The following is a 25,921-nucleotide window of genomic DNA, read 5'->3' on the forward strand; positions in this document are numbered from 1 at the left end:
CAATTCCTTTCCTCCCCCTCTCTCTTAAACCTACTCCAATCAGGCTTTTACCCATGCCATTTCACCAAAATTACTGTTGTCAGGCTCCCAAATAACCCCATGTTGCTAAATCCACTGATCAATTTCTGTCCTCATTTTACTTGACTTACTAGCAGCACTCCACACATCGGCTCACCCCTTCTTCCAGCAAACCCTTTCTTCACTTGAAACACCACCCTCTCTCAGTTATCTTCCTACTTCCCTGACCTCTCCTTCACCATCTCCTTTGTTAGTTCCTCCTTTATCTCTGCAACCTGGAAACACTGCACGATCTAAGGCTCACTCCTGGGACCTCTATTCTCTATTTACTCCACTCACTAAGTGATGTCTTCAGATCCATAATTTTCAATTCCTCTACACTTCTGACACCAAATTTTCTTTTTTTTTTTTTTTTGAGACGGAGTCTCGCTCTATGGCCCAGGCTGGAGTGCAGTGGCCGGATCTCAGCTTACTGCAAGCTCTGCCTCCCAGGTTTACACCATTCTCCTGCCTCAGCCTCCCGAGTAGCTGGGACTACAGGTGCCCCGGCTAGTTTTTTGTATTTTTTAGTAGAGACGGGGTTTCACAGTGTTAGCCAGGATGGTCTCGATCTCCTGACCTCGTGATCTGCCTGTCTCGGCCTCCCAAAGTGCTGGGATTACAGGCTTGAGCCACCGCGCCCGGCCTGACACCAAGTTTTCATCTCCATCCTGTACTTCTGCTCTGCACTCCACACTTCTTTATCTAACTGCCACATCAACACTCTGCTTGAATGTCTGGTAGGCATCACAAATCCAGCACCTCCCAAATCTCCTGACCCTAAACTTTCTCCATTCATTGCCTTCTCCATGTCAACGAATGGCAACTCGATTTTTCCTCTTGCTGAAGCCAAAAACCTTAGCTTCATCCTTGACTGTCTTCTTTCTCTTAACACTGCATCAGAAAACCCTGTCAACTTTGCCTAGAAAATGTATCTAGAATCTGACCACTTGTCCTGCCTCTGCAGCTGCCACTCTGTTCCAAGTCTCCCCACAGTCTCATGAGTGGAAGTCTGAAGCAGGTTCCTCATTGGTCTACCTGTGTCCACCCTCACTCCACTAAGTCCATCCTCAACACAGCACCCAGGTTGATCCTTTTAAAAGACAATTCAGATCCTATCAGTCCTTTGCACAAAACCCTCCAATGCTCGCAGCTCATCCTGGATGAACACCAGCATTTTGCAGGGGCCCACAGGGCTTTACACTCTCTGAGTGCTGTTAGCCCTCTGACCTCACCTCTTACCTCTCACTCCAGTGCAGCCACACCAGGCTCCCTGCTGTGCTGAAGCCAACACTCCAGCCACTTGCCCCTCTCAAGTCCTTGGCACTTGCTGTTCCTTCTAGAACCTTCTCACCTATTTAAAATTGCAAACCGTAACAGCCTGACCCTTATTTTCCTCCTTAGTATTTATCGTCATCTGATATATTCTAATTTTACTTATTTATCACTTCTTCTCCTTCCACTAGAATGAAGGCTCCATGAGGGTGGGAACTCTGCTGAGCTTTCTGCCATATTCCCACAGGCTGGCAAGTAGTAAATGCCCACTGACTATTTCTCGAGTGAATAAATGAATGAGTGGGCAGTGAAAACGCAGGCCAGAAGAGGAGAAGGGCAAGGTGCAGGTGATATGGGTCTTGGGGTGAGGATTCTTCCTAATGCTGGGTCTACCGGAGGGATGTGGGAGGATTCCAGAGGCAAGAGGTGGGCAGTGAGGACAATTTGCCTATTCTCTTGGGAGATGGGAGGTCAGTAATTATTTTAGGCTGATTATTTTAGGACCAGGAAACAGTTATTCTTTTTTTTTTTTTTTTTTTTGAGGTGGAGTCTCGCTCTGTCGCCCGGACTGGAGTGCAGTGGCCGGATCTCAGCTCACTGCAAGCTCCGCCTCCCGGGTTTACGCCATTCTCCTGCCTCAGCCTCCCGAGTAGCTGGGACTACTACAGGCGCCCGCCACCTCGCCCGGCTAGTTTTTGTATTTTTAGTAGAGACGGGGTTTCACTGTGTTAGCCAGGATGGTCTCGATCTCCTGACCTCGTGATCCGCCCGTCTCGGCCTCCCAAAGTGCTGGGATTACAGGCTTGAGCCACCGCGCCCGGCCAAAACAGTTATTCTAAACAAAGCCCCCAAGGCATATGAGTCAATAGGGTTTGCACAGAGGACCCACCACACAAAGAAACTATGGTTAGGTTGTTTTTCAGCCTTGGGACGGGTGCTGTGTCTGGCATCAGGCTGGCACTGCAAGCCAGGGACCTCCTCAGTTTAGAAACTCAGCTGCACCAGTGAGCCCTTGTGGGTGCTCTGGAGCTGGCCTCAGACTTCATGCAGGGCTGGGGTCGCTGCCTCCCTGCCCCTGCCTCCCATCAGGCCTGGTGCACCCACCGAGTTTGCAGGCTCTTGATCCGGCCCAGCATGTCCAGGTGGCCTGCTGAGTACTGCTCAATGACGTCCTTCACGTCGTATGGTCGCAGTGTCTCCTTGAATTTCCTTTTGGCCACCAGGAACTTGAGAATCCTGTTGGGGGAGGGGGCTCAGGGGGAGTGTCCTGTTCGAGCAGGGATTCCTTCACAGCCCCATCTCCATCTATTTGCTATCCCCTTGTCCAGCACCAGGGCACCTCCTGCTGCGTCTCCCAACCTCCCCTACCTCCAAGTAGCAGAAACACGGATGAGGTGGAATGGGGTTAATCCACCAGCAGGGCGGGGGAGGATGGGCTTCAGAGCATCATGGTATGAGAAGACAGAGAGGAGATTAGCCTCGAGAAGGAGGCTGGGGTGTTCTTTGAAGAGCCCTGAATCCCTGGCAGAGATTGGGCACTGGGACATTGTGGGGCAGGTACATCAATTACTCCGTTGTTGTTTTTTTAAAGAGATGGGCAGTCTCACTATGTTGCCCAAGTTGGTCTCGAACTCCTGGATTCAAGCAATCTGCCTGCCCTGGCCTCCCAAAGTGCTGGGACTACAGGCGTGACCCACTGTTCCTGGCCCAATTACTCTGTTTTAGCATGCTGGCTCTGCCAGCCTATGTGGAGAATACCCTGGATGGGCAAAGGCATGGGTAGGGAAACTAGCTTTAGGGGATGGGGAAGCAGATATGGAACAGCTTGGAGCAGTTCAGGAGGTGGGGCTGAAAGCCTCCCTGGTCTGAGTCCAGGATGATTCCCATGGCTTGGGTGACCGAGTAGATGGTGGTGCCACTGCCTGAAATGGGTACCGACCCAGGAAGAGGAGCAGGTTTGGGGCATGCTGGCTGAGAGGTCAGTGGGGTGTCCAAGGAGAGCTGGCTTGGGTGAGGGAGCAGGTCAGGTACTATGTTCTCAACACTGGGCACATAGAGGGGAAAGAATGGATGGGTGAAAAGGGGCAGAGGCCTCAGACTCTGGGGGGGTAGTGGGGAAAGGTCCAGCTGACTTTGATTTTATATATTTATCTGTTTAGAGACAAGGTGTCACTCTGTCACCCAGGCTGGAGTGCAGTAGTTTAATCACGGCTCACTACAGCCTCAAACTCCTGCACTCGAGCCATTCTTCCACCTTAGCCTCTCAAGTAGCTGGAACTACAGGGGCACACTAACATGCCTGGCTAATTTTTTTATTTTTTGATTTTTAATTTTTTTGCAAAGACAAGGTCTCACTATGCTGCCCAGGCTGGTCTCAAACTTCTGGCCTCAAGTAATGCTCTTGCCTCAGCTTCCCAAAGTGCTGAGATTACAGGCATGAGCCACCATGCCCAGCCTGACTCTATTTTTAAAAGGAATACAAAGAAAAGAGGCTTGTGGGCAGGTGTACAGCCAGGGAAGAGAATGGGGAGCCCAGAAAACTAGGAAGTTGAGGGGGTTTCTGGAGCTAGAGATGCAGGCTGGAGATGGAGACTAGGCCAGGACTGCACACCAAGGAGCATGGAGGCCAGATCCATGCCTAGGCTGTGGCCCAAGGGCTCAAGAGACCCTGGTCCCTGCTTAATTTCTGAGGCAGGGGGACAGTCAGTAGAGCAGGGGCTTTCAAACTTTTTTGATCAAGACCCACCATAAAAAATACTTTTTTTTTTTTTTTTTTTTGATACAGAGTTTCACTCTTGTTGCTCAGGCTGGAGTGCAATGACACTATCTTGGCTTAATGCAACCTCTGCCTCCCAGGTTCAAGTCATTCTCCTGCCTCAGCCTTCTAAGTAGCTGAGATTACAGGCGTCCGCCACCATGTCCGGCTAATTTTTTGTATTTTTAGTAGGGATGGGGTTTCACCATGTTGGCCAGGCTGGTCTCAAACTCCTGACCTCAAGTGATCCGCCCACCCAGATGGGGAACAGCAGTGGGTGGCACACGGAGGGGGTGCTCACCTCAGGCCTCAGTCTTACCTGACGGAGCGGATGACTGTCTTCACAGCAGGCATGACGTCGTCCACCGTGAGCTCACACTGGTAGCCCTTCTCCTCTGCTACTTCCTCTGAGGGGGCCTCTGAAAAGGCAGGGATGGGGCAAGTGGCCCACAGAAGGGGCCACTCCCAACCTCCCATCCAACCCCTGTATGCCAAACCAGCAATAGAGTGTCCAATAGGAAGACAGAGGCCCAGAAAGGGTCCAGAACCTTCCTGGAGGCTCTTGTGTCTCATACCCCGCCCCCCCCAGGGTAGAAAGCCCCAGTGTGTTGCATGCCCATCTGCCCTGGTGGCCAGTCAGAATGAACATCTGCCTGGTGGCTAGGTGGGAGCTGCTTTAGGGCACAGCTGGTCTAGTCCAGGGCAAGTTTGTTGTACAAAGCCCTGGAGGAAGCCCCACTGGTCCCACCTTGCAGAACAGTGAGCCCCAGAGATAAGGGGTTTGATGGCACTGCACGTAATCATGCACACAGTCTTCTCCTTCAGCTAAGACGGAAGGACACCCAAGCCGCTGGCTCCCTGGCCCAGCTCTGCTACTACGGAAGGCCCTTAAAACAAAACATTCTTCCCCGAATGGAGAGAAGCTTCTCTGAGGCTAGTGCCCGTGTTGCACAGAGAGGTGATGTTCTCTTCACCCCACAGGAGCAGCGGTAAGAGCCTGGACAGCTTCCAGGACAGGGAAGGGAGGTCCTGGGCACGAGCCATGCCCAGGCTTCTATGGGCAGCACCTCTCAAAGACTGGTCTATGGGGTTCTGTAAACTCTGAGGTGTCAGCCAGGCAGCATCTTGAGGGCTGACACAGCACAGGCAGAAACAACATGGCTGGGTCTCCTCCCTGCCAGGCCAAAGGGGGAGCTGTCCCCATTCCCCATCCTCGTGCACTCACCCCACCTGTCCCCACCCAGGGGCCTAAAGTATGTCGAAGCTGGGAGAAGTCTTCCAGGGGGCTTGGTCCAACCCTCTCATTTTCCTGAAGACGACACTGAGGTAGTGTCCTGCCTAAATCACAGTGCAAGTCTCCAGCAGAGCCAAAACTCAAAAAAGTGACATCACCAGGTCCACAGTCTCATATGTGCAGCCTGGGCTGCGGTGAAGAGGGGTAGGCAGAGGGCATGGGCTCTGGCGCTGCATAGGCCTGCTTGAGGAGAGCAGCTCTGCCACTCACGAGCCACAGTGCCCACGTCTGTAAAGTGGGGACAAAAACAGAACCCACTTTCCAGGTCGCTGGGAGAAGTAAACAAGATAAGCCAGTGTTGAGCAGTGCACAGTCAGGGCTCATCAAGGATGCATTCCTGCCCTTTCCAAAGTACGTTTGTGCTTAGCTATTTGTTGAGCACCTACTATATTCCCCAAAAGTCTTCTGTTCACCTTCCATGGATTATCTCATTTAATACTCACAATAATCCTAGGAAGTGGATGCTATTATTGTTCCCATTTTATGAATGAGAAGAATGAGGCCCAGAGAGATTACATCACTTGCCTAAGATAAGTGACAAAGCCAGGATTCAAATCCAGACAGCCTGGCTCCAAAGCCTATGCTGCTAACCACTATGAAATGCCACCCTCCACGTGATTCCCAGTCTGATGTCCATTTTATAGCAGAGCAAATATTATAATGTCCATTTTACAGATGAGAAGACCAGTGCCCAAACACGGTCAATCAGTTTCAGAGCTGAGACGCAAGCCAGATCTTTCTGCTCCCAGCCTGGACTGTCCCCGCCCTGCTGCCCTTAGCCGGCCCTCGATCAGTCTCAGCCCCCCGGGGGCTCACCCTCAGCAGAGGTGCGGGGTTTGAGTCTCAGAGATGCCCGGAAGCGGGTGCGGTCATTGAAGCTCCAGCTCTTCTGCACCTTGGTGGGGCTGCCGGCCTCACCAACCTGTTCACTGCTCGGGGAGGTGGGCATTGTTGGAGGCGCCAGATGCTGCTTGGAAGGACCCGTCCGCCGCTGGGAGCTGCCCATGCGGATGCGGTCTTTGATGCCCATCCGGCTGCTGGCAGGGCAGGCAGGTTGGGAGAGAGCCAAGTTAGCCAGAGCTGCGGGTGGGGGTGAGTGGGGACAGCTGACTTAGGACTTGGGGTGGCTGTTAGGTCTTGATTCCTCACCAAGCAGAGACTTCTTGGGATGGGACAAGAATGTGGTAAGGGAGGCCCTGACTCCTACAAGAAGCTGATTCAGGGTCAGTCGAAGCAAATCCTCTCCCCACCACCCACATCCCACCCCTCATCACCCCGACAGATAAGGGACGCACAGGAGACAGATGTCAGAGTGGAAGGAGTGGGAGAAATTTAAAAAAGAAGTCAGAGACACAGACAGGAGGATGTGGGAGCTGGGCCTGGCCCAGGTGAGTGGGCAGAGGGTGGGGGCGGTGACCTTTTTGGGCACAGACAGGCTGCTAAGGGTCGGAGGCTCACCGGGCCATGCACACGGAGGTAGGCCTCCAGTCCTCACTGTTCACAGGGGCAGGCTGTGTGGAGTCGAGGGTGCGTGTGTGTATGTGTGTGCGCATGCACACATACCTTGTACACACACATGTGAGAGTGTGGGTGTACAGGCACTGGTGTATATACATATGTTGGCACGTGTGTACATGTGTCAATACATATTTTCGTCCATTCCCCCACTGCTGTGGCTAGCTGATCCCACAATTGTCAGGTCAGGGTTTTAGGGCCTCGTACAGCTGTGCAGGCAGTGCACTGCAAAATAAGGACTCCATCACATAGACTTCCATGCAATGGTGCCCTGGAGGTGTGCAGCGTGATGGCCTACTGAAGGCCTCGGCCCCATGGGTCTAGCTGCTGGGCCCACGCATATGCCCAGGCCATGCCTGGTGCCTGCCCTCCCAGTGAGGGTCTCTATTTGATAACCTGTTCTTCTGTAGTCTCTCCCACCTAAGTTCAGCCCACCTTGATTGACATCCTACCTGTGTGGTCTTGGATCCCCACTAAAGACCCACCCCCGATACTGCCTACTGAGCTCCCTGTTCAACAGTATTTACACGGTCTGTGTGCATGTGAACACATATGTGCACGTCTACACATGCACTCAGACTTCCCTTCCTGCACCCAACTCCCCACCACATTCCCCGAAACATTGGAGGAAGACAAGTTAGCAGAGGCCTCATTCCCCAGGACAAGCCCTGATTAACCATGATCTGGTAGAGTAACTCTGTGTCCAAGAGGTTCAAGGACGATGTTATGGCTGTTTGGGTAGGACCTATGCAAACATCCTCCATCCCATGCCCTGTGACGTCACCGCTGCCTTCCCTGCTGTGGTTTGCCACTAGAGATTCTGACAGGTTCAAGTTCAGGTTCAGGGGGGCCCACCCCAAACGTCTGGGGCCCCAGATCAAGAGAGCACCAGCCAGCCTTAGAGGAGACCTGAAGTGGGGCAGGAGTTGGGGGAGGACACTGTGTCACCTACTCTCAGAGGCTTTCAGATCAAGGGTTGAGCAGAGAAGAGATTCTGGTTTCGGTATTGGGTGGGCACTGGGGTCTCCCATGCCCAGGGCATGGGGTGGAGGGGGGAAAGCCAAGGTGCTGAAGTGAGGGAGACCTCGAAACCAGGGGCACCTTCTGGAAGGTGGCCAGGATGTAGGGCCATCCTTAGGGGTGGGGGCCTCTGCCCAGAGGGGAGAGGTTAATAGGTCAAGGATGGGGGCCCTGCGGATATCAGAAGGACAGGGACAGTTCCCACTATCCAGCATGCTCTCCACTGGCCCAGGATTCCATCGACACATCCCAAAGACTCCAAAGTTTGAGTTGGCTCTCCCAAACTTTCCTCTGCAGAGCCATTCCTGCAGGCTCCCTCATGCTGGCAAGCACCCTCCACCCTGCCTGGTCCGTGCAACCCCGTCTCCTGTCCTCCATTCCTCCAAGGGGGAGGGGAAGAGTGGAGGGTGGAGAAGGCCGTGACACTTTGGCCAAGGGCCTGGAACTCCACATCACTACGCCCAGCACATAAGGCACCAGTGGCGTTCTGGAGAAGAGGGTGATCTCCCGGTCACAAGAAGTAATGCAAGCAAGGCCGAGCTTGCACTCAGCAGGACTTATGGAGGAAGGAGTTGCACTAGAGGCCTTGAAAAGTTCCTTTCCAGCTCTGATTCTGTGATGGTTGAGGAAGCTTCCAGTCTGGTTTGTGGGGTTCTGAAAGTTTCCAGCCAGCCAGAGGCCCTGAGCTCCTTTTTAATGCAAGAAGGCACTGTTCTCCCAGGAGTGGGCCTGGATTCCAGTTCCTTGGGTAGGGCCCAGAAAATGGCTCATATCAGCTCCTCTGAGTCTGAAAGCTAAAAGAAAGTGGAAGGAAACCTGGCACACAGTGGGCACCAAAAAGCTCTTTCCCCTCTCAGGCTCTCAGAACGTGCAGGGACCCATCAGGCTGCCTTAGCTCTTTCAGCCCGCTCAGCCACTGTGTGTGGTGGGCTGTCTTTACCATCCCTATTTTATATACACGGAAAGAGGACAGAAGATTTGGCCAAGGTCACAGAGCTCCTACGAGATGGAGCAAGAACTGGAACCCAGCCTTCTCTGACTTCAGAGTCTGTATTCTTTTTCTGGGTCAAGCAATCAGGATAGGGTATACAGCAGTGGTTCTCAACTGGAGCAAGTTCCCCCACTCAGGGGACATGTGGCAATGTCTAGCAGGTAGACGTCTAGTAGGTAGAGGCCAAGGGTGCTGTTCCACATCCTGCCATGCATGTAATAGTCCCAAGCCACAAAGAATTATCTAATGTCAATGATGCCAAGGTCAAGAAACTCTGGCTAAGGATCTGTTGGTGCCCGGGGAGAAAGATGGGGTGGGCTTGACTGTGGCTGCTCTGCTGGCGATGCCGAGCTCTGCCCAGGCTGCCCTGCTGGACCCAACCCCTCGAACTCACTTCCACAAGGACTTTCTTTAGGGCCTCATGATTTGCCCTCCCAGGGCCACTCTCACTGGGGAAACAGAGGCAGCCTACCACTTCTGAAGCCACATACAGCTCCTCTTCAGGGACTATGGAAACAGCCTCGCCACTGGCCTCTGCCATGGCTGTGTCCTTCCTGTCCACACCCTCCGCCATCAAAGGAGGCTTGCAAAGTGGTGGGCCTGATCCAGAGACTCTTTAGCTCAACCCTTCAGCTCAAACCATTGCCCACAGCCATGGTTCCTAAGCTATGGGTTTTTGTTTTTTTTAATAGGTAAATAAGATCTTAACTGCTGAACATACCAAATCAAATAAGGCCAACATTTATTGGAGCCAGGTCCAGTTTTAGTGGAAGCAGACCCTATTTACATCTGCATTTTACATCTGAAGAAACTGAGGTGCAAAGGGGTCAGGTGATTTGCCCAAGGACACATGAATAGTGGGTAGTAGCTAGATTGTGGTCCAGAACCCACATTTCTAGGAAAAAACACCTCTCAGCAGAAGCACACATGGGCAGCCAGGAGCCCTGCCACTCATCTCCTAGCTCCGGGACCCCAGTCCACAGGGCCCCAGAGGCACCTTCAGAAACCCAGGACTCCATGAACTCAGGTTGCCAAGCATTCCAACAGGGCGACACTCACACTGGGCTTTTGGTTCTGCATGACCCAGCTCTGCTCCCAACCTTAGCTCTGATGTCCAGTCTCAGGGGGGCCAAACTGGGCTGCCAGCTTTTTTCCCCATGCTGCGCTCCCTCTCGCCTCCTTGCTTGGGTCCATGCTGCTTCGCTGGCCTGGAACACCCTCCCTGAAACCCACTGCTTTTAGGGCTTCCTCTGGGTTGTATGCCTGACCTGGGCTCCACAGCCCCTGTGCTTCCTCCCTTTGTTGCACTCATCACACTCAGCTGCAATTACTCTTTGCAACTCTCCAAGGATGATGTTTTATTCATCACCATGTCCCTAGTGCACAGAGCAAGGCCTGGCACAGGGCAGGTACCAAGGAATGCCATGGAGATGCAGCTAAAAGAGCTGGGGTCCTGGAGTTGGCAAAGGTGCCAAGCCCAGCTCCTTCAGGCATCTGCTAGGTCCCCAGGTGGGCAGCGGGGAGACAGAAAGCTAAGCCCAAGGCCTGGCAAAAGTCAGAGTGAGAAGGACCCTCAGAGGGCCTCTAGTTCAATCTGCCCATTCCACAGACAGAAAACTGAGGTCCAAGAAGGGAAGCAATTTGGCCAAGATCACAGAGGGCGTCAGCAGCAGAGCCAGCACACGTCCTTAAGGCTCCTGCACATGCCCCTCCTGGCACTCTGAGCCCATGCCCCTGACCTAGCAGAGGCATCCCAGAAAGGCGAGGGGTTCACCGGGGACCCAAGGCAGACGGCAGGCGGCAGGCACATGCACCTTGTCCTTGTTCCATCCTGTCTCCTCTCCAGCCCCCAAATTGGGTGGAGCAAGGAGGAGTGGGGATGGGAGGAGCAGGCGAGGGGGTACCTCGGTCTCCAGCTGGCGTGGATCCGAAAGAAACTCCGTTTATTATTAAACATCTGGCTGGAAGGTTGAGAACAAGACACGAACAGAGGTTAGTGGGAAAGGGCTGTGGGCAGAGTGTGGGGAGCTGCCGGGATGGGGCCGGCCTCCGGTGGCTGGTGGGAAAGAAGGACTCCCACCTAAATCATCCTCCAGCCCCATCGCCAGAACGTAGATGTTCTCAAACTTTGCATAAGGATCCCCTGGGGAGCGTGTTACATATGCAGAAGGCTGTGTCTCTTCTCCAGAGATTCTGATCCTGTGGGCTTGGAGACAGGTCCAGGTATCTGCATTTTGAGCAAACACCCCATGGGATGCTGATGCAGGAGGTCTGGAGACCATGGTTTGAGAAACTCATCACAAAACCCTAAAGAGGAGAGGTGCTGGCCCTGGCAATGCTATCCCACAGGAAGTTCTGCTCCTTTAGCACCACTTCCTGTGAGCACACTTGGCCCAGGTCCATCCCCAAGCACCACCAGAGGTGTGGCCAACTGAGTGTGTATATGTGTGTGTGTTTTTGGTGGAGGGGGGATGTCCTGGCTGGTAGTCTAGACAGCCATGATTAATGACACGGCCATTGGGCCTGAGCCTGGTGACTGATCTACAAATCATAGCTCAGCCTCCTGGGGTCCCTGGGAGAAAGGGCCACTTCACTACCATCACCATGTGTCCCAGACACACGCCGAATCCCCTTCCAGGCAGATGGATATGAGGCTGGGAGTTAGTGATAGCCAAGCCCTTAGCAGTAATCTGTTCCTGGGCCCCGGAGCTGGGGAGGTGTCAGGGACCAGAGGAGCCGTGAGGAGTGTACAGGTGCTAGGCCCCAGGCTAATGTCCATTCCTCTTGCCTTTCTATTCAGTCAAGATGAGACCAGAGTGAACTGGAAGCACAGAGAGCCCCGGTTCAGGTCCTGGACAGGATTGCTGGGATACAAAAAGTCTTGAGTTTCTGCCTGGAAACTATGTTTGGTAGGGATGAAGGTAACAATGAGCGACCTTCGGGCAGAGAATCTGAGAGGGGTCCTACTCTCCCAGGGAGCTCTCAGCCTGGCCTGGCGGTCACGCTTCCCCTCCCTCCAGCCCCAGACCTGGAGGGACTCTCCCTCTCCACCCACTTCCTGTTCAGCCCCGGCCCAGAAGTGCCCTCACTGAGAACAAGGAAGGGAGGCTGCTCCCTGCATCCTCTGCACCAAAACTCCTCTGGAGGCCTTTTCAGCCCAGAAACTCAAGAGCTCCCAGAGCCCTGATCAGCCTAAACACTGCTGATTTTCCGCCAGGACACACAGGTTCAGAATGACCTGAAGACTTCCTCCAGGACACACAGCATCGGGTGGCAGAGGCAAGCTTCTATCACGCCTCCCCAGCTGGTCACTGGGTGGCTCACCTCTTCTCCTATTCTTTGTTCTGGGCCTGGGGCTCAGAATGACACTGAAGCTCAAAGGCCAGATGTCCATTTGGCTGGTTCAGGGGTGATGTGTAAAGATGAGACAAAACAAAGAGATGGGTAAAGGACGGGGGAAAAAGAATGAGGGGGATTGAACCCCCAACCTCAAAGCTAAACCTCTACAAGAGCAGCCGCTTTCCCATGCTGTGAGTCGACAGGCTTCCCTCATCCAAACATGCCTGAAATTCTTCTCTTAAGGAACGTTTATGTGGGGGTAAGCATTGTTGGTTCTTTGTTCTTCTTTCGAGATTTTGTAAAAAGCTCCAGGAGAGACAGTTCAAGGGGAAAGAGATGGCTGGGAGCGCCAAAGTGTACCTCACTAAGGAGGGAAAAGAACCCCAAGAGGACCCTCTGGGATTAGCAAAGTTGCAGACACAGGCTGCAAAGTAAAGAACATTAGTCACTGGCTGAGTTTACGCAGGTCCTACAGAGGTCTTAGTCACAGAGCTCTCTTTCCAGCTGGCATCTCGTTCCCGAGAGGCGAGTTCAGTACCAAGTCCCTCCTAGAGCAACATGCCGGGGGAGGGGGTTCCCTGCCCTCACACCCCAGGATGGTGCCCACGATTACCTGAGCCGTAAGCACCTGTGGCCAGTGGCCTCCTCCTCTGTCCAGCTTCCCGGGAGGGATGGGGAGTGCAGGGATGGAAGAGTGAGGGGGACGTGGGAACAGAGAAAGAAAGAGGACAATGCCATGAACGGAGGAGATGATGGGAAAGGATGGCATGGACATCTCTCCCACTCAGACCCTTAGAGCCCCATGGGACAAAAAGGTGAGTCCAGCCTGGCCCCTCCAGAGAGGCCCTCAGTCTGTACCTGTCTGGCCCTCTGACGGCCTAGGAGTCCCCCAAACAGGCCCAGACACCCACGAAGTGGCTGGAGGCAGGTCTGAGAGAGGATGAGGACAGAGAATGGAAGAAGAGGAGGAGAAGCAAGAGGAGGTGGCAGCCGCACGGGGCCCCTACCTTTCCCCAGGGCAGAAGGAGGTGCTGCCCGGCCGGTGGCAGGTGGCAACGGGCGGGTAACGGGAGGGTGCTCCGTCGGGTACCGGCGCCCGCCGCACCTCCAGGGGCCGTAGGCCCCCATTGCGGGCCCGTTGCACGTGCTCAAACAAGAGGGCCAGCTCTCTGCAGGAGAGGGCGCCATCAGCGGTAGACAGGGCCCTGGCACCACCCCCCTCACCCAGTGGGCACAGAGCTCCTGAGCTCAGATATTGCCAGGTCCTGCCGCTCTAGAGGTGTTCACTGAGAGCCCGGCCAGAATAGGACAGGGTGGACAGTGGGAGACCGGCCTTCCCCACTCCCTTTCTACCCCCAGTTCCTGGGAAATCCCCAGGGATGCCAGGCCTGGATGTGAAGGCTGTCACATCTCAAGGGCAGTCACGCAAGGAGCTTACTCTCAGTCCATCAAGCTGACTGCCTGAACGTGCTGTGCCTGCTCAGAGGCCAGCAGCGGCCCTGACATCCTTTCCCTCCAGATCTGACTCTGGATTTTAAGGGGAGACGGAGGCTGAGGAGGGCAGTGTGACAGGGTGGCTAGCCCAGCTTCCTTCCCCTCCAGCACTCACTCCTGCAACTGGGTTTTTGGAGACTAGATTCAGGACTGTGGCTTCTTCCTAACTCTCCAGGTCATTTCCTGCTGCCATGAGCCAAGGAGGGTATCTTCCCTCTCTCCTGCCTGCCTTCCCATTGTATGGATGAGCAAACTGAGGTCCAGGGAGCAGACGCCCAGTGGATTCAGAATCTCCAGACTAGGCTCTGTTCCTCTGGGCAGAGGTCCTAGACCATCCTACCACCCCCACCCCCAGATCTCCCCTCATAGACATCGTATTTCTTACAAAGCAGCCCTGTCCCACTCTCGAATGCCTGACCTGGAAAAAAAGGCCTCTTCTAATCTAGTCACCTTCCCACTCTGAGGTAGGAGCTTGCCTCTGCTGGCTGGAGAGATGTAGGGGGGCACCAGTGTGATGGTGGGAACCCCTCTTCCCAGCCCCTCCTCTCCTGCTTCTCCCCTGGGAAGCCCCTAGGGCCGGGAGGGCATGGGGATGGGGAAGCCAGGTGCAGGGGCAAGTGGGATCGCGCAACAGCTGCTCCTGGAGAACTAATGAGGCAAAAAAGGCGCCCGCAGAAGCGCTGAGCACAGCATCCTGGCCCAGCCACATGCTTGATGCCCGCCTGCCCATGGGACTGAACTGGGCTCCATGGTTTTCATTCCTGCCTGAGGGCCTAGCCAGGCACCTGGCCACACGCACCTTCGTGATGCTATTAATAATCCCTCGCGTGGTACCACCCCCATGCAGTCTTAGCGTGGCCCTGGCCAGTGGGGCAGACCCACTTCTGGGCCCTGAGGCTGCTGACTGGCACAGTAAAAGTGGGCACACACTCCCACATGGGAGTTCAGGGTGGGAACATGTTCCTAAGTCTGGAACACATGTTTCTGCCCACCCCACACTTTCTCCAACCAGCTGCAATATCCACTAACTCTGTCCCCCACTCAGGACTGAGGGGAGACGAGCTGGCTGTATCACTGCCCTAGGTGGCCTCACCTATGGGTGAGCATGCACAGTGCCAGCACTCCAGGGGCTGGGGCTCAGCCATGGGCCGGGGCTTCACCAATGCCCTATGTCCAGTGCCCACCCCTTCCCTGGGCATAGCAGAGTGGAATAAAGGACATTCCAGGCTCTGAATTACATAAGATCTGCAGAGCCAGCCCAAGGTGCTCCCCTGGGAGCCATCTCCCCCTTTCCACCCTCCAGGGCTGCATCTCAGCCACTTGTCCTCAAAGGGCATTGCTGCCAGCCCCCCACCCACCCCCACCCCCAGCAGGACCTACCTGAAGGATGGGAGGATACTGTCATAGTAGTACCAGGTGGCTGTCAGGTAGGCCCGGCTCATATCAGTGGAGTACAGGCGCCATGCAGCCTGGTGGTATGGGGGACGTGGGGGATGGGGCATCAGTGAGGCCTCTCAGTCCCCACCAGCCCTCTCCCGTGAAAGAACCCAGTCCTTGGTCCAGTTGTGGGTTACCCAGAGCCAGAGGCCAGTTCCAATTCCACAGCCACCGACAGCGGCAGCCAAGAAAGTAAGGCCTAGGGAGAAACGACTTCCCCAAGGGGACAAAGCAGATCAATGTCAGAGCCAGGGACCATAGAGCAGAGAGGTTAAGAGCTGGAGCTTTGGTGTCAGGCAGACATGGGTTTCCAATCCCAGCTCTGCTCCTTATTAGTGAGGACATTAAGTAAAGCTTCAGAACCTCAGTTTCTTCACCTGTAAACACATGTAATACTACAGGGTGTTGTGAGGAATGAACAATTGTATATTAAATGCCAAGCTCAGTGCCTGGCATGTAGTAGGCACTTTGTGCCAGGTTCCTCTGTTAAACACTCCTCTTATTCTCTTTATCACGTTTGATAAATACCTATTCATTGTGTATTTGACTGATAACTTTCTCTCCCCCTAGACTGTAAGCTGTGTCTTGGTTACTGCTGCATCCTCAGTGCAAATATAGTGTCTGGCACATGTGGGTGCTTTGCGAATGTTTGCAGAATGCCATTATTATTACTAGCAATGCCACTCCATCTTTCCCAGCTGCCTGTCACTGCCCACGGGAACACTAAGGACTGAGAGGGGAGGAAAAGCATTACCTACCAACCCCTCAGCGTCCATGGACTTGCCCAGCTTCCTCTGCAGCAGGAGGGATGAAAGTCAGACAGGAGGAAAGACTCCCTCTCCCTCCACGTAGGAAGATCCAGGGAGGGACTGTGAGTGTGGCCATCAGCGAGAGCAGGGAGGCATGGAGGCTGCTAGGCAGGACAAGGCAGAGCTGGGCCCTGCATGCCTCCCTTCTTTGAATGCCTCTTGTCCTTAAGGGGCTGCCACCGCTGACCTCACCAGCCAGGCACCCTCCTAAGACAGGAATATTTTTACTTCCTGCTTGCCTAGGCCCCTGGCATGGGCTGGGGAGCAGCTGCCAGAGCTGTCTCATTAATTATGGGCACCACAATACCAGCTGTCTCTTGGCATGGACAGTGCCAGCCACCTGCCCCTACAATGCCCCTCAGAAGGCCAGCTCCCAGGGGACAGTAGCCATTGTGCCCCAAGAGACGCTAAGAAGAAAAGGCTGAGCTCGCGGCTGGAGATAACAGAGACCGGGAGGAGGGTTCTACCCTGGGGAGGACAGATAAGGAGGGGCTGAGTGAAGCTTGGGTTTGGGGCTCAGAGGGTGACACACTGGCGAGCAGGCAGAGGTGGGCTGGGCCAGTATTCCCTGAAGCATTTCCTGCAAGGAGTTCTCTTACACACACTCCTGACTAGCAAAAAGCCAAGGCTAGTCCCGGGGTCACAGAAAATCAGAGCCCTGGCCTCAGCCCACACACAGTCACAACACACCATGGCGCAGAGGGAAACTGAGACCACACACTCCTGACTTCCTACCCACCCCTCTGGCTGTTCCTTCTCTGTCTCCTTGCCCAGCTCAACTTTGCCAGTCCACCCACCTGCTAAATGTTGAGGTTCCTAAAAGTCCTGTCTGCACCATCTTCTTTTCATTTGTGTGAGTGCTTGTGGAATGAATGAATGAATGAATGAATGAATGAATGTGCTGGGAGTGGGGTGGGCTCACTGCTGCACAGCTGATGGGGTAAACAGTGGGTCTCTACCAGAGGCCTCAGGGCTCCTGTCTGGGCTCCGCCCCTTCCCAGGCCCTGTGAAGTTGGGCTGGAGTTGGGCAATAGGGTAGCTCTGGCTAGCCCTAAACCAGGCATTTGGTGCAGGGGGAAGTTTCTGGCACTGTCAGTGAGCATCCTGGCTCTGTATGTGACTTGGCAGGCATGTGGCCCCAGGAAAGTCACATAGCCCCTTTGAGCTTCAAAGTGGTGTCACAGTTGGGCTGGGGACATGGGTCAGCACACAGGGTTGACACACCAGTGCAGTCATACAGCCCTGCTCCTGGGGCTTCTTCCTGGGCATCTTGTACCTGGATGAGGTTGGCTGCCGGCATCCTCCGTTTCTCGAAGTGTTTCTGCCGGTGCTGCTCCTGGACCTTCAGGGCAAAGCCGGAGCCTAGGATGCCCTAGAGGGATAGGGCATGGTTGGGAGAATATGATGGCAGTGGTGGGGCAGTAAGAGGCTGCAAGGGTGTCCCCATCCGTGCCCCTCTGAGGTGTCCCAGGCTCCCCAGGCAGATTTGTGACAGGGGCTGAGCAGGTCCCACCCTCAGCCTCCCCGACCAACTGAGCAGGAGGCAACTCACGGCAGGCAGGGCAAAGAAAGAGATGCCCAGTAAGGCGAAGCCAGCAGCCAGGACCCTGCCCAGCCACGTGTGCGGTGTCTTGTCACCATAGCCGATGGTTGTCAATGTAATCTGGAGACACAGGTTACCAGCAGGACTGGTCAGGGGGGCCACCTATGGCTTGTTGGGGGTACAGGCAGGTAGGAGCCTGATCATGAGGGAAGGGGCCCGCGGTCACTCATGGGGGCTGGTTAAGGTCATAGATGGATTCTCCCTCTCCTGGGCTGGTCAGGGGAAAGGGGTACAGTCACAAGGGCTTGATGTTGGGGGCTAGCTGGGGACAGAGGAAGGTCCACCAGAGCAGGTTGGGGGGTTAGCATTGGGGCTCGTCTCAGGGAGGTTCCAGCTCTGGTGAGAGGGCAGGGACAGGCCCGCTCAACCCTGAGTCAGGAGTCACAATGGGCATACCTCGGGAAGTTCCCAGGGAGGGTCCCAGGGAGAAGGGCAGCCCTGCAAAGACTCACGCACCGTCCCCCACCAGAGGGAGTCGGCGTAGGAGGAGAAGTCGGAGTTGGCGTCCTTCTCGGCCAGGTAGACCAGGAAGGAGGCGAAGATGAGCACCAGGAACCCGATGTACCAGGCAGTGATCAGTTCCTGCAGGGCATGCGGAGGGGCGCGGTGAGGAGGGCTGCGCCTGCCTGGGAGATGTGGGGGACTTCCACACGGGAAGGGGATAAAGGTCCCCCATCTCCCGGAGTCCCTGGCTCACTTTTCTTTCTCAGCTCCTCCCATCAGGGCAACCCTGCCCTGGCCTTCGCGAAACCGCCAGCACTGCCCCTACCCCGAGCCCTATTCCCACCCTCACCCCCACCCCGCCTGCCTTGAGTCTCCAGGTTCCAAGCTCAGGACTCCAGCACCCTGCCCACCTTGCTCCGCCCCGTAAGTCCCACTTTCAGGCTTCCACGTGGGGCCCACCCTAGCCCCGCTCCAGCCCCACCCTCAGGTCCCACCTCAGCTGCCCACTTTGTGGTACGAGTGGTCCCTTCAAACCCAAAAGCATCTAGGGGAAACACTCAAGCCCCGCCTCTCCGGCCCTGCCCCCTGATCTGGTCCGGACTCCTAGGCCCGCCCCTACCTAACTCGGACTCCACTTCGCCCCACCCACTTAGACCTCGGGCTCCAATCCCCGCAGGCCCCAGCCCTTCCCAGCACCGAGACAGCCCCTCTGGCCTCGTCCTCTCCGCCCTGCCCGCTCTGCTCTTGCCCCAGACATGCCCTCGAGCCTCTGCGCGCGGTCCGCAGGCCTCACCTTGCTGTGAGCATAGACCACTGAGCCCAGCAGCTTCCAGGTGCCGCCGCGGCGGTCCATGCGCACCATGCGCAGGATCTGCAAGAAGCGCATGCTACGCAGCGCAGACGTAGCGAAGATGTTGCCCTGGGTGCCCGCGGCGATGACGGCCACCGAGGCCACGAACACGATGAAGTCTGCAAGGGCGGGAGCGGCGAGGTCGCAGCCAGCCCACCCCGCGCACGGACCCGGAGGCGGGGACTTCTGAGTCTGTGGCAGGGGACTGGGGAGCGAGGGGGAGGGTCCGTTGAATCTGTGCCAGTCTCCAGGGTCAGAGTCAGGATTGGGGTCAAGGCGTCACCCTGGCGCCTGGGGTCAGGGGTCAGATCGGGCGGGGCGCGCCTCATTACCGATGACACAGAAGGGCTTTCTGGCAAAGCGGAAGCGACCCTGCCATCCTCGGTAGCGGCAGCAGCATCCGGCGGACCAGACCCGGACGATGTACTCCAGGCCGAACACCACGATCATCACGAATTCCTGTGGGACCAGGAGCCTGAGTTCTGGTCCTCACTCTCCAGAACTGAGGCCCAGGTCACAGCTCGGACCCAGCCAAGAGTCCCTGGGTTAGGGGGACCAGGGCCTCCTCAGACCCCTCTCCTGGAGTTTCCTGGACTTGAGGATTCCGGAGAGCAGGAGACCCCCTCTGCCTCCTGCAAGAAGACTAAAAGCCCAAGCGTGTCCTCCCCTTCCGGCCCCCATGAGCTGATCGGATTTTTCTGCTCCTCAACATGCCCTCCCTGTCCCAGCTGTCTCAGACTCCCTAACTCTGACCGGGTGACAAAAGGGTGGCTGGCTGTCAGCTGTCTCCCTCTGTGGGGCTTCCGTTTGGTGTTTTGTGTTTAGGCAAAAACTGAACTAAAATCCACCACGCGTGGAGTTTGCAGATTTTGTCCTGAGAAGGGGTGGAGCCTACTCACTTCTATTCTGGACCCATCATAAGCCCTTGCATAGAGGCAGGAGGGCCCCCAACACTTGTTATAAAGTGGGGATGATGTCCAGAGAGGGGCAGCCACAGCTGAGGGAACACAGCACAGCAAGCTGCTTTCTGAGCCATGGTATGAGAGGCCTCTTTCTTCCTTCAGCCCTCAGCCCAGAGGTGCTACCTCACACAGCCCCCCTCAGTCCTGGACTCCCAGCACTTACCAAGATGAGGAGACACTCGTTGGCAAGTTCCTGGTGCTCCTGAATAGTGGACAGCACAGACAGCACCAGGCAACTGAAGACCAGCAAAAATCTACAATTGCAGCATGAAGGAGAGGGTTAGATTGTTGGAGGGACAGGGCGGCCAAGGGTGCCCCTGGCAGGGGGTTACAGAGCCAAGAGAGGAGAGCATTATTTTCAGAGAATTATGTGGCAATCAGAATCAGAATTTCCTGGAGTTACAGCTCTGTGCTGGGCACCAAAGGCAACAGCCCCCAAGCCCCAAGCTACTGGACCTCACAACTGTCTCAATTGCCCCCTACTGCAGGCTGCAGCTCAGAGAGGTAGTCACTCATCTGTGAGTAGCAGGTCTGTCTGGGCTGGCAGTGGAAATAGACTGACTCAAGGTTCCTCCAGGTCTAGCCACCCACAAGTGGTGGCCTCAGCCCCAACTTGGTTTTAAGATGTCTTGGGAGAAGTGCTCCAGAGGTCAGCCCAGGGCTCAGGAAAGGTCAGCAGATGAAGGAGGGACCTTCTTTCTTAGGCACTCTAAAGTGGCAGGAGCCTAGCCTCATCTGCAGAATTGGGACAACTGCCCCTGCCTTCGTGGAATTGAGTAACAAGATAGCTAGAAAAGGAAAGAGGATCATGGAGGACAGGTAGAGAAAGAAGGATGCAGGGAGGAGAGGATGTAGAGAGGGGAATTGGGCAGTGTGGAGCTGGGCCATCGAGGCCAGGAACTCCCCTGCAGACAGTGTGAAACTACAGAGTGGCCTAGAACCAGATGCTTAGAAATGGAAGGAACTTTAGACTTTAGCACATCTAATACTTCCCTCATCTCCCACTGCACCACGAGGAAATGGGCCCGAAGAGGAAGAAGGACTCACCCTTTGTCACCCAGTGTGCCCAGGACACAGCTGAGATTACAGCCAGGGTTCCCACCTTCCCAGTGGATGGGAAGAGGACAAAGGGCATGAGGAGAGGAGCTGGTGGCCTTGGCGGTACGTGGATGGGTGAAGGAGAGCAGGGTGAGAGGTCGCAGGCTGCAGACACAGCAAAGGCGAATGAGGCGGCCTCCAGGAGCACCCCTCTTTGGGATAGGGGTGTGCTGAACATGCACACACCCTGGAGGAGACTCCAGAGGGAATGGGCTTCTCTGGAAATACATTTCTGTGTACTGACCCGCCAGCCTTCCCAGACGTCCCCAGTCTCCCAACCTCTGCACCGTTACTGGCACGGGGCATGCTACGCAGAACACCTCTTGTCTGTGCCTGCAAGACTCTGCTCACCCTCCATGCCTACGGGAACACAAATGCTACATGCTCTGCAGAGCCTCTGATTCCTGCACCCCACTATCCCCACTTCAGAACTGCCAGCTCCCGATGCTTGCCTCCCTGTGTGTGGCCCAAGTCACTTTCTATGTGGCTTTATTTATATTCATGTTTCATGGTGACCTTAAGGACAGCAGCTCAAGGTCAGAGAGATCTGAGTTTGGATCCCAGTCCTGCTTGTGTGTGTGGTTTTGGGAGTGTCACCTGCCTTCTCCGAGCCATCTCCTTATCTATGAAGTGGAGGCTATGGCTCATTTACACCTCCTGGACAGGGGCTCCTGACCATTTTGGGGGGCAAGTGTATCCCAGCAAATGCCCCTGGTTTGAGAAGGTAGGTGGCAGATGTCGGTAAATTGTTTTGAGTGAATGAGTTCGAGAAGAGCTTATTCCTTGGCCAGTTCCAGACCAGAGCTGAGTCAGCAAAAACATGGGGCACTGGAGAACAGAAGAGAAGAGCACCAGCTCCTCGTGTTCAATAATTAATCACAAAAAAGGCAGCGGCCACATGCACCTGCATCGGGACTGCAGCTGAAGCAGGGTTTGGGACCAGAAGGGCCCTCCATGAGGTCATCTCATGCAGCCCCCTCCTCAGGGAATGGCCGCAGCCAGGACTTTATAAGCCTTTACCCTGGCCTTGATAGACACCCTCCAGTCCTGTTTCTCAGCTGACCTCAGAAGCTCAGGCAGCAGTGGGCCACTCTGGGGCCTTCTTCCTAAGTGTTTCATTAACGCTTTTGTTTTCTTTTATTTTTTCCTTTTTTTTTTTTTTTTTTTGAGATGGAGTCTCACTCTGTTGCCAGGCTGGAGTGCAGTAGCACCATCTCGGCTTACTGCAACCTCCACCTACCGGGTTCAAGCGAGTCTGCTGCCTCAGCCTCCTGAGTAGCTGGGGCTGCAGGCGCATGCCACCGACCCCAGCTAATTTTTGTATTTTTAGTAGAGACGGGGTTTCACCATGTTGGACAGAATGGGCTTGATCTCCTGACCTCATGATCTGCCTGCCTCAGCCTCCCAAAGTGCTGGGATTACAGGTGTGAGCCACCGCGCCCGGCCATCATTAACACTTTTCTTGCCATGTCAGTAGTTACACATCTATAAAATTTCCACTTCACAATTGTAAAAAAAAAGCAGATTATAAAACCTTAATGGCAATGTGATCCCAATGTTTGAAATAGAGATGGTTTTTATACACGTACCCAGAGTCGGCAAGGCTATCTATAGGTGGCAAAATTAAGTGATTTGGCTTTTGTTTTGCTTTCTGCTTATCTGCATTTTCTTTTTTTTTTTTTTTTGAGACAAGGTCTCACTCTGTCACCCAAGCTGGAGTGCAGTAGCATGATCACGACTCACTGCAGCCTTGACCTCCTGAGTACAAGCCATCCTCCTACCTCAGCCTCCTGAGTAGCTGAGACCACAGGCACATGACACCACACCCCGCTAATTTTTTAATTTTTTGTGGAGATGGGGTTGAACTATGTTGCCCAGGCTGGTCTCAAACTCCTGGGCTCAAGTGATCCTCCTGCTTCTGCCTCCCAGAGCTGGCAGTGTGAGCCACTCACCCAGCCTGTATTTCCTAATTTTTTTTTAGAACAAACATGGGTTGTTTGGGTAATAACAAACTAATATAAAATTTAAAATGCAGGCCAGGCGTGGTGGTTCATGCCTGTAATCCCAGCACTTTCGGAGGCCGAGGTGGGTGGAGAGCCTGAGGTCAAGAGTTACAGACCTGCCTGGCCAACATCGTGAAACCCCGTCTCTACTAAAAATACAAAAATTAGCCAAGCGTAATGGCAGGTGCCTATAATTCCAGCTACTCCGGAGGCTGAGGGAGGAGAATCGCTTGAACCCGGGAGGTGGAGGTTGCAGTGAGCCGAGATGGCGCCATTGCACTCCAGTCTGGGCGACAAGAGCAAGACTTCGTCTCAAAAAAAAAAAAAAAAAAAAATTAAAATGCATTTTCTTAACAATACAAACAGGAAAAGCCCACTTTGGATCCTGCCCCACCCCTTGACCACAGTCGCCTCTGCCATTCAGCAGGTGTGAGGATGCGGCAGCCTCTCCCAGGTGTCCAGCTCGTGTGTCCAAACAAATGCCTGCTCAGTGACTCTTCTTGGATGTCTGGTGGCCTCTCAAACCCAACACTTCCAAATACCAGTTCTCAATTTGTCCTCAAGTCCTCCTCACCTCCTGCCTACCCATCTCAGTAACGCCACCAGGGCTCCTCCAGGGCTCAGGCTCCTTGATTCTTCCCTTCCCTCCCCCTGCACATCCCCTTCTGAGCAAATTCCATTGGCTCTACCTTCAGAATCTATCCCTGGGCAGGCCAGGTCGCACCATCCCAACCAAGCCGCCACCATCTGGCACCTACCTGGCCTCCCTGCCTCCACTACGCCTGAATGTGACCACTCTCTTCAAAGCAGCCAGAGTCATCTTCCCACAATGCACAGCTGGAAACCATCGCTCTCCACAAAACTCTCCTCAGACTTCACCCATCGCACTTAGAGAGGGAGAGTCCAACTCCTTGGCACTGCCAGCAAGGCGCTGTGAGGTCTGTGCCTCCACCCCCGCCTCCAAATTTGACCTTCTGCACTCTCCCGCTGGCTTACTGCACCCCACTTATTCTGGCCTCCTTGCCAGTCCTGGAACACACCTAACATATTTCCACCTCCGGGCTTTGAACCTGCTTTACTGTTTCCTCTGCCTTACCCAGGTCTGTTCCAATGCCACTTCCTTGGAGGGGCCTCCCCAGCCATTCCCTCTCTGAAAGAATGGCCTCGTCTCCACTCTCTTGCCCCTTATTCTGACTGACTGATTGATAGATTTCACAGCACTATTGAAAGACTAAGTAAATGAATAGCAGGAGTTCACTGTAACCAAACATCAAAACACCGTGTCACCAAGCCAAAGCCTCCAGTTTGCACCCACTGAAGAGGTCCCCAAAGCACATCCATCCCTGACTCCTCTGGCTGCCTCATGTCTTTCCTAAAAAGGCACACCTCTGACCTTGACCATCTCCATTTGGCAGACACTGCTTAAAAAGCCCCCGAACTTCACTTCTCCCTGCTTTAACCCACTGGCTAAGAGTTTCTATACCCTTGATACTCTCACTACATTTGACGGGATGTACTTGGACTAATAGAAAACACCCTGGGAAGAGGCGTGGTGGCTCACGCCTATAATCCCAACATTTGGGAGGCCAAGGTGGGAGGATTGTTTGAGTCCAGGAGATCAAGACTAGCCTGGGCAACATTGTGAGATGCTATCTCTACAAAAAAATCAAAACAAAAATTACCCGGGCATGGGGGTGTGCACCTGTGGTCCCAGCTACTCAGGAGGCTGAGGTGGGAGGATCGTTTGAGCCAGGGAGGTTGAGGCTACAGTGAGCTGTGATCTCGCCACTGCATTCCAGTTTGGGGGACAGAGCCAGACTCTGTCTTGCAAAAAAAGAAAAGATCCTGTGTTCCAGGCACCTGAATAATTATCCGTATCTTCCAGATGAGGAAATAGGGCTCAGGGAGGGACAGGCTTGTTCAGGATCACACAGTGGATCTGTGACAGAGCTGCAGCTCAGGCTGACCCTCAAGCTGCCTTGGGCTTCCTGGAGGGGGTTCCTTGCACAGGGACAGCAGAAGAGAGATCAGTATCTGGAGGTCAGGGGTAGAGGAGACAAGGTGAAGGAGCCCCTCAGCTGGGATTTCATGCCTGCCACAACTAGGGTGTGGCTTCATTCATCCAACAAAGGACTATCTTTCTCTCTGGCGCCCCCTGGGATCTCAGTTTCTCCATCTATACAAATATAGATGAAACATGGGTACTGGCTGGCCTCAGGCCTCTCTAATCTCCCCACCAGACAGGCCAGACTAGAGGCCACTTTCTAGGACATCTTTGCCTATCATGTCTGACTGCAATTTGTGGCCCATGTTCTTTCTCCGTTGCCCAGCCCAGGAGGCAGAATGGGACAGGTGGGTGTTGCCTGGCTGGCTCTCCCCAGCTGGGCTGATCACAAGGCTTATACAACCTTTCCTCTCCATATCCCCCGTCTCCCGATCCCATGACTAGCCCACTCGTTCAGGAGGGAGGAAGAGGATAGACATGAAAAAGTGAATGGTTTGCTTAGATTTGTGGTTTTCAAACTACGGTGGATGTCAGAGTTGCCTGGAGGGCTTGTTAAAATACTGATTTCTGGGACCTATTCTTACAGTGTCTGATTCAGTAAGTTTGAAGTGGAAAATTTGCATTTCTACAAAGGTCCCTGGTGATACCATTGCTGCTACTATGGGGACCACACTTTGAGAATCACTAGCTTAGCTGATGGGAGCAATTGCAGCTGACTCAATTATTAGCCAGCTCAGGGCTTCTTAAACAACTGCAATCACCGCCTTCTCCCCATTTATACCTCCTCAAGTCACTGTCCAGAAGCAGCCACAGGGCAGGAGGAGGAGGAAAGCTCTCCTGGGGAGGTGGCTCTCGTGCTGTGCCCTGAAGTAATAACCATAACTGCTCCTGCTGGCCAAAGGCTTCCTATTGGCCAGGTACTGTGCCAAGCCCTCTACATGCATGCTCTTAATCGGTTCTCAGGATAACC

At 54.5% G+C, this 25,921-nt stretch overlaps 1 protein-coding gene across 1 annotated transcript in view; it reads right to left on the reverse strand.

Moving 5' to 3' along the window:
• KCNQ4 (potassium channel, voltage gated KQT-like subfamily Q, member 4) overlaps positions 1-25,921 on the reverse strand; it is a 56,804-nt gene that overhangs the window by 3,551 nt on the left and 27,332 nt on the right. Inside the window, exons 2-12 of the mRNA XM_011955192.1 lie at positions 20,009-20,099; positions 19,216-19,342; positions 18,827-19,002; positions 18,046-18,171; positions 17,539-17,649; positions 17,263-17,358; positions 15,121-15,209; positions 13,254-13,415; positions 6,198-6,418; positions 4,407-4,506; positions 2,437-2,568 (exon numbers count right to left, since the gene is read on the reverse strand). Coding sequence (XP_011810582.1) covers positions 2,437-2,568; positions 4,407-4,506; positions 6,198-6,418; positions 13,254-13,415; positions 15,121-15,209; positions 17,263-17,358; positions 17,539-17,649; positions 18,046-18,171; positions 18,827-19,002; positions 19,216-19,333 — 1,331 coding nt within the window. The 5' untranslated portion in view covers positions 19,334-19,342; positions 20,009-20,099. The remainder of the gene's footprint in view (positions 1-2,436; positions 2,569-4,406; positions 4,507-6,197; positions 6,419-13,253; positions 13,416-15,120; positions 15,210-17,262; positions 17,359-17,538; positions 17,650-18,045; positions 18,172-18,826; positions 19,003-19,215; positions 19,343-20,008; positions 20,100-25,921) is intronic.

Source organism: Colobus angolensis, unplaced genomic scaffold, assembly GCF_000951035.1.
Source record: "Colobus angolensis palliatus isolate OR3802 unplaced genomic scaffold, Cang.pa_1.0 Scaffold399, whole genome shotgun sequence".
Lineage (NCBI taxonomy): Eukaryota > Metazoa > Chordata > Mammalia > Primates > Cercopithecidae > Colobus > Colobus angolensis.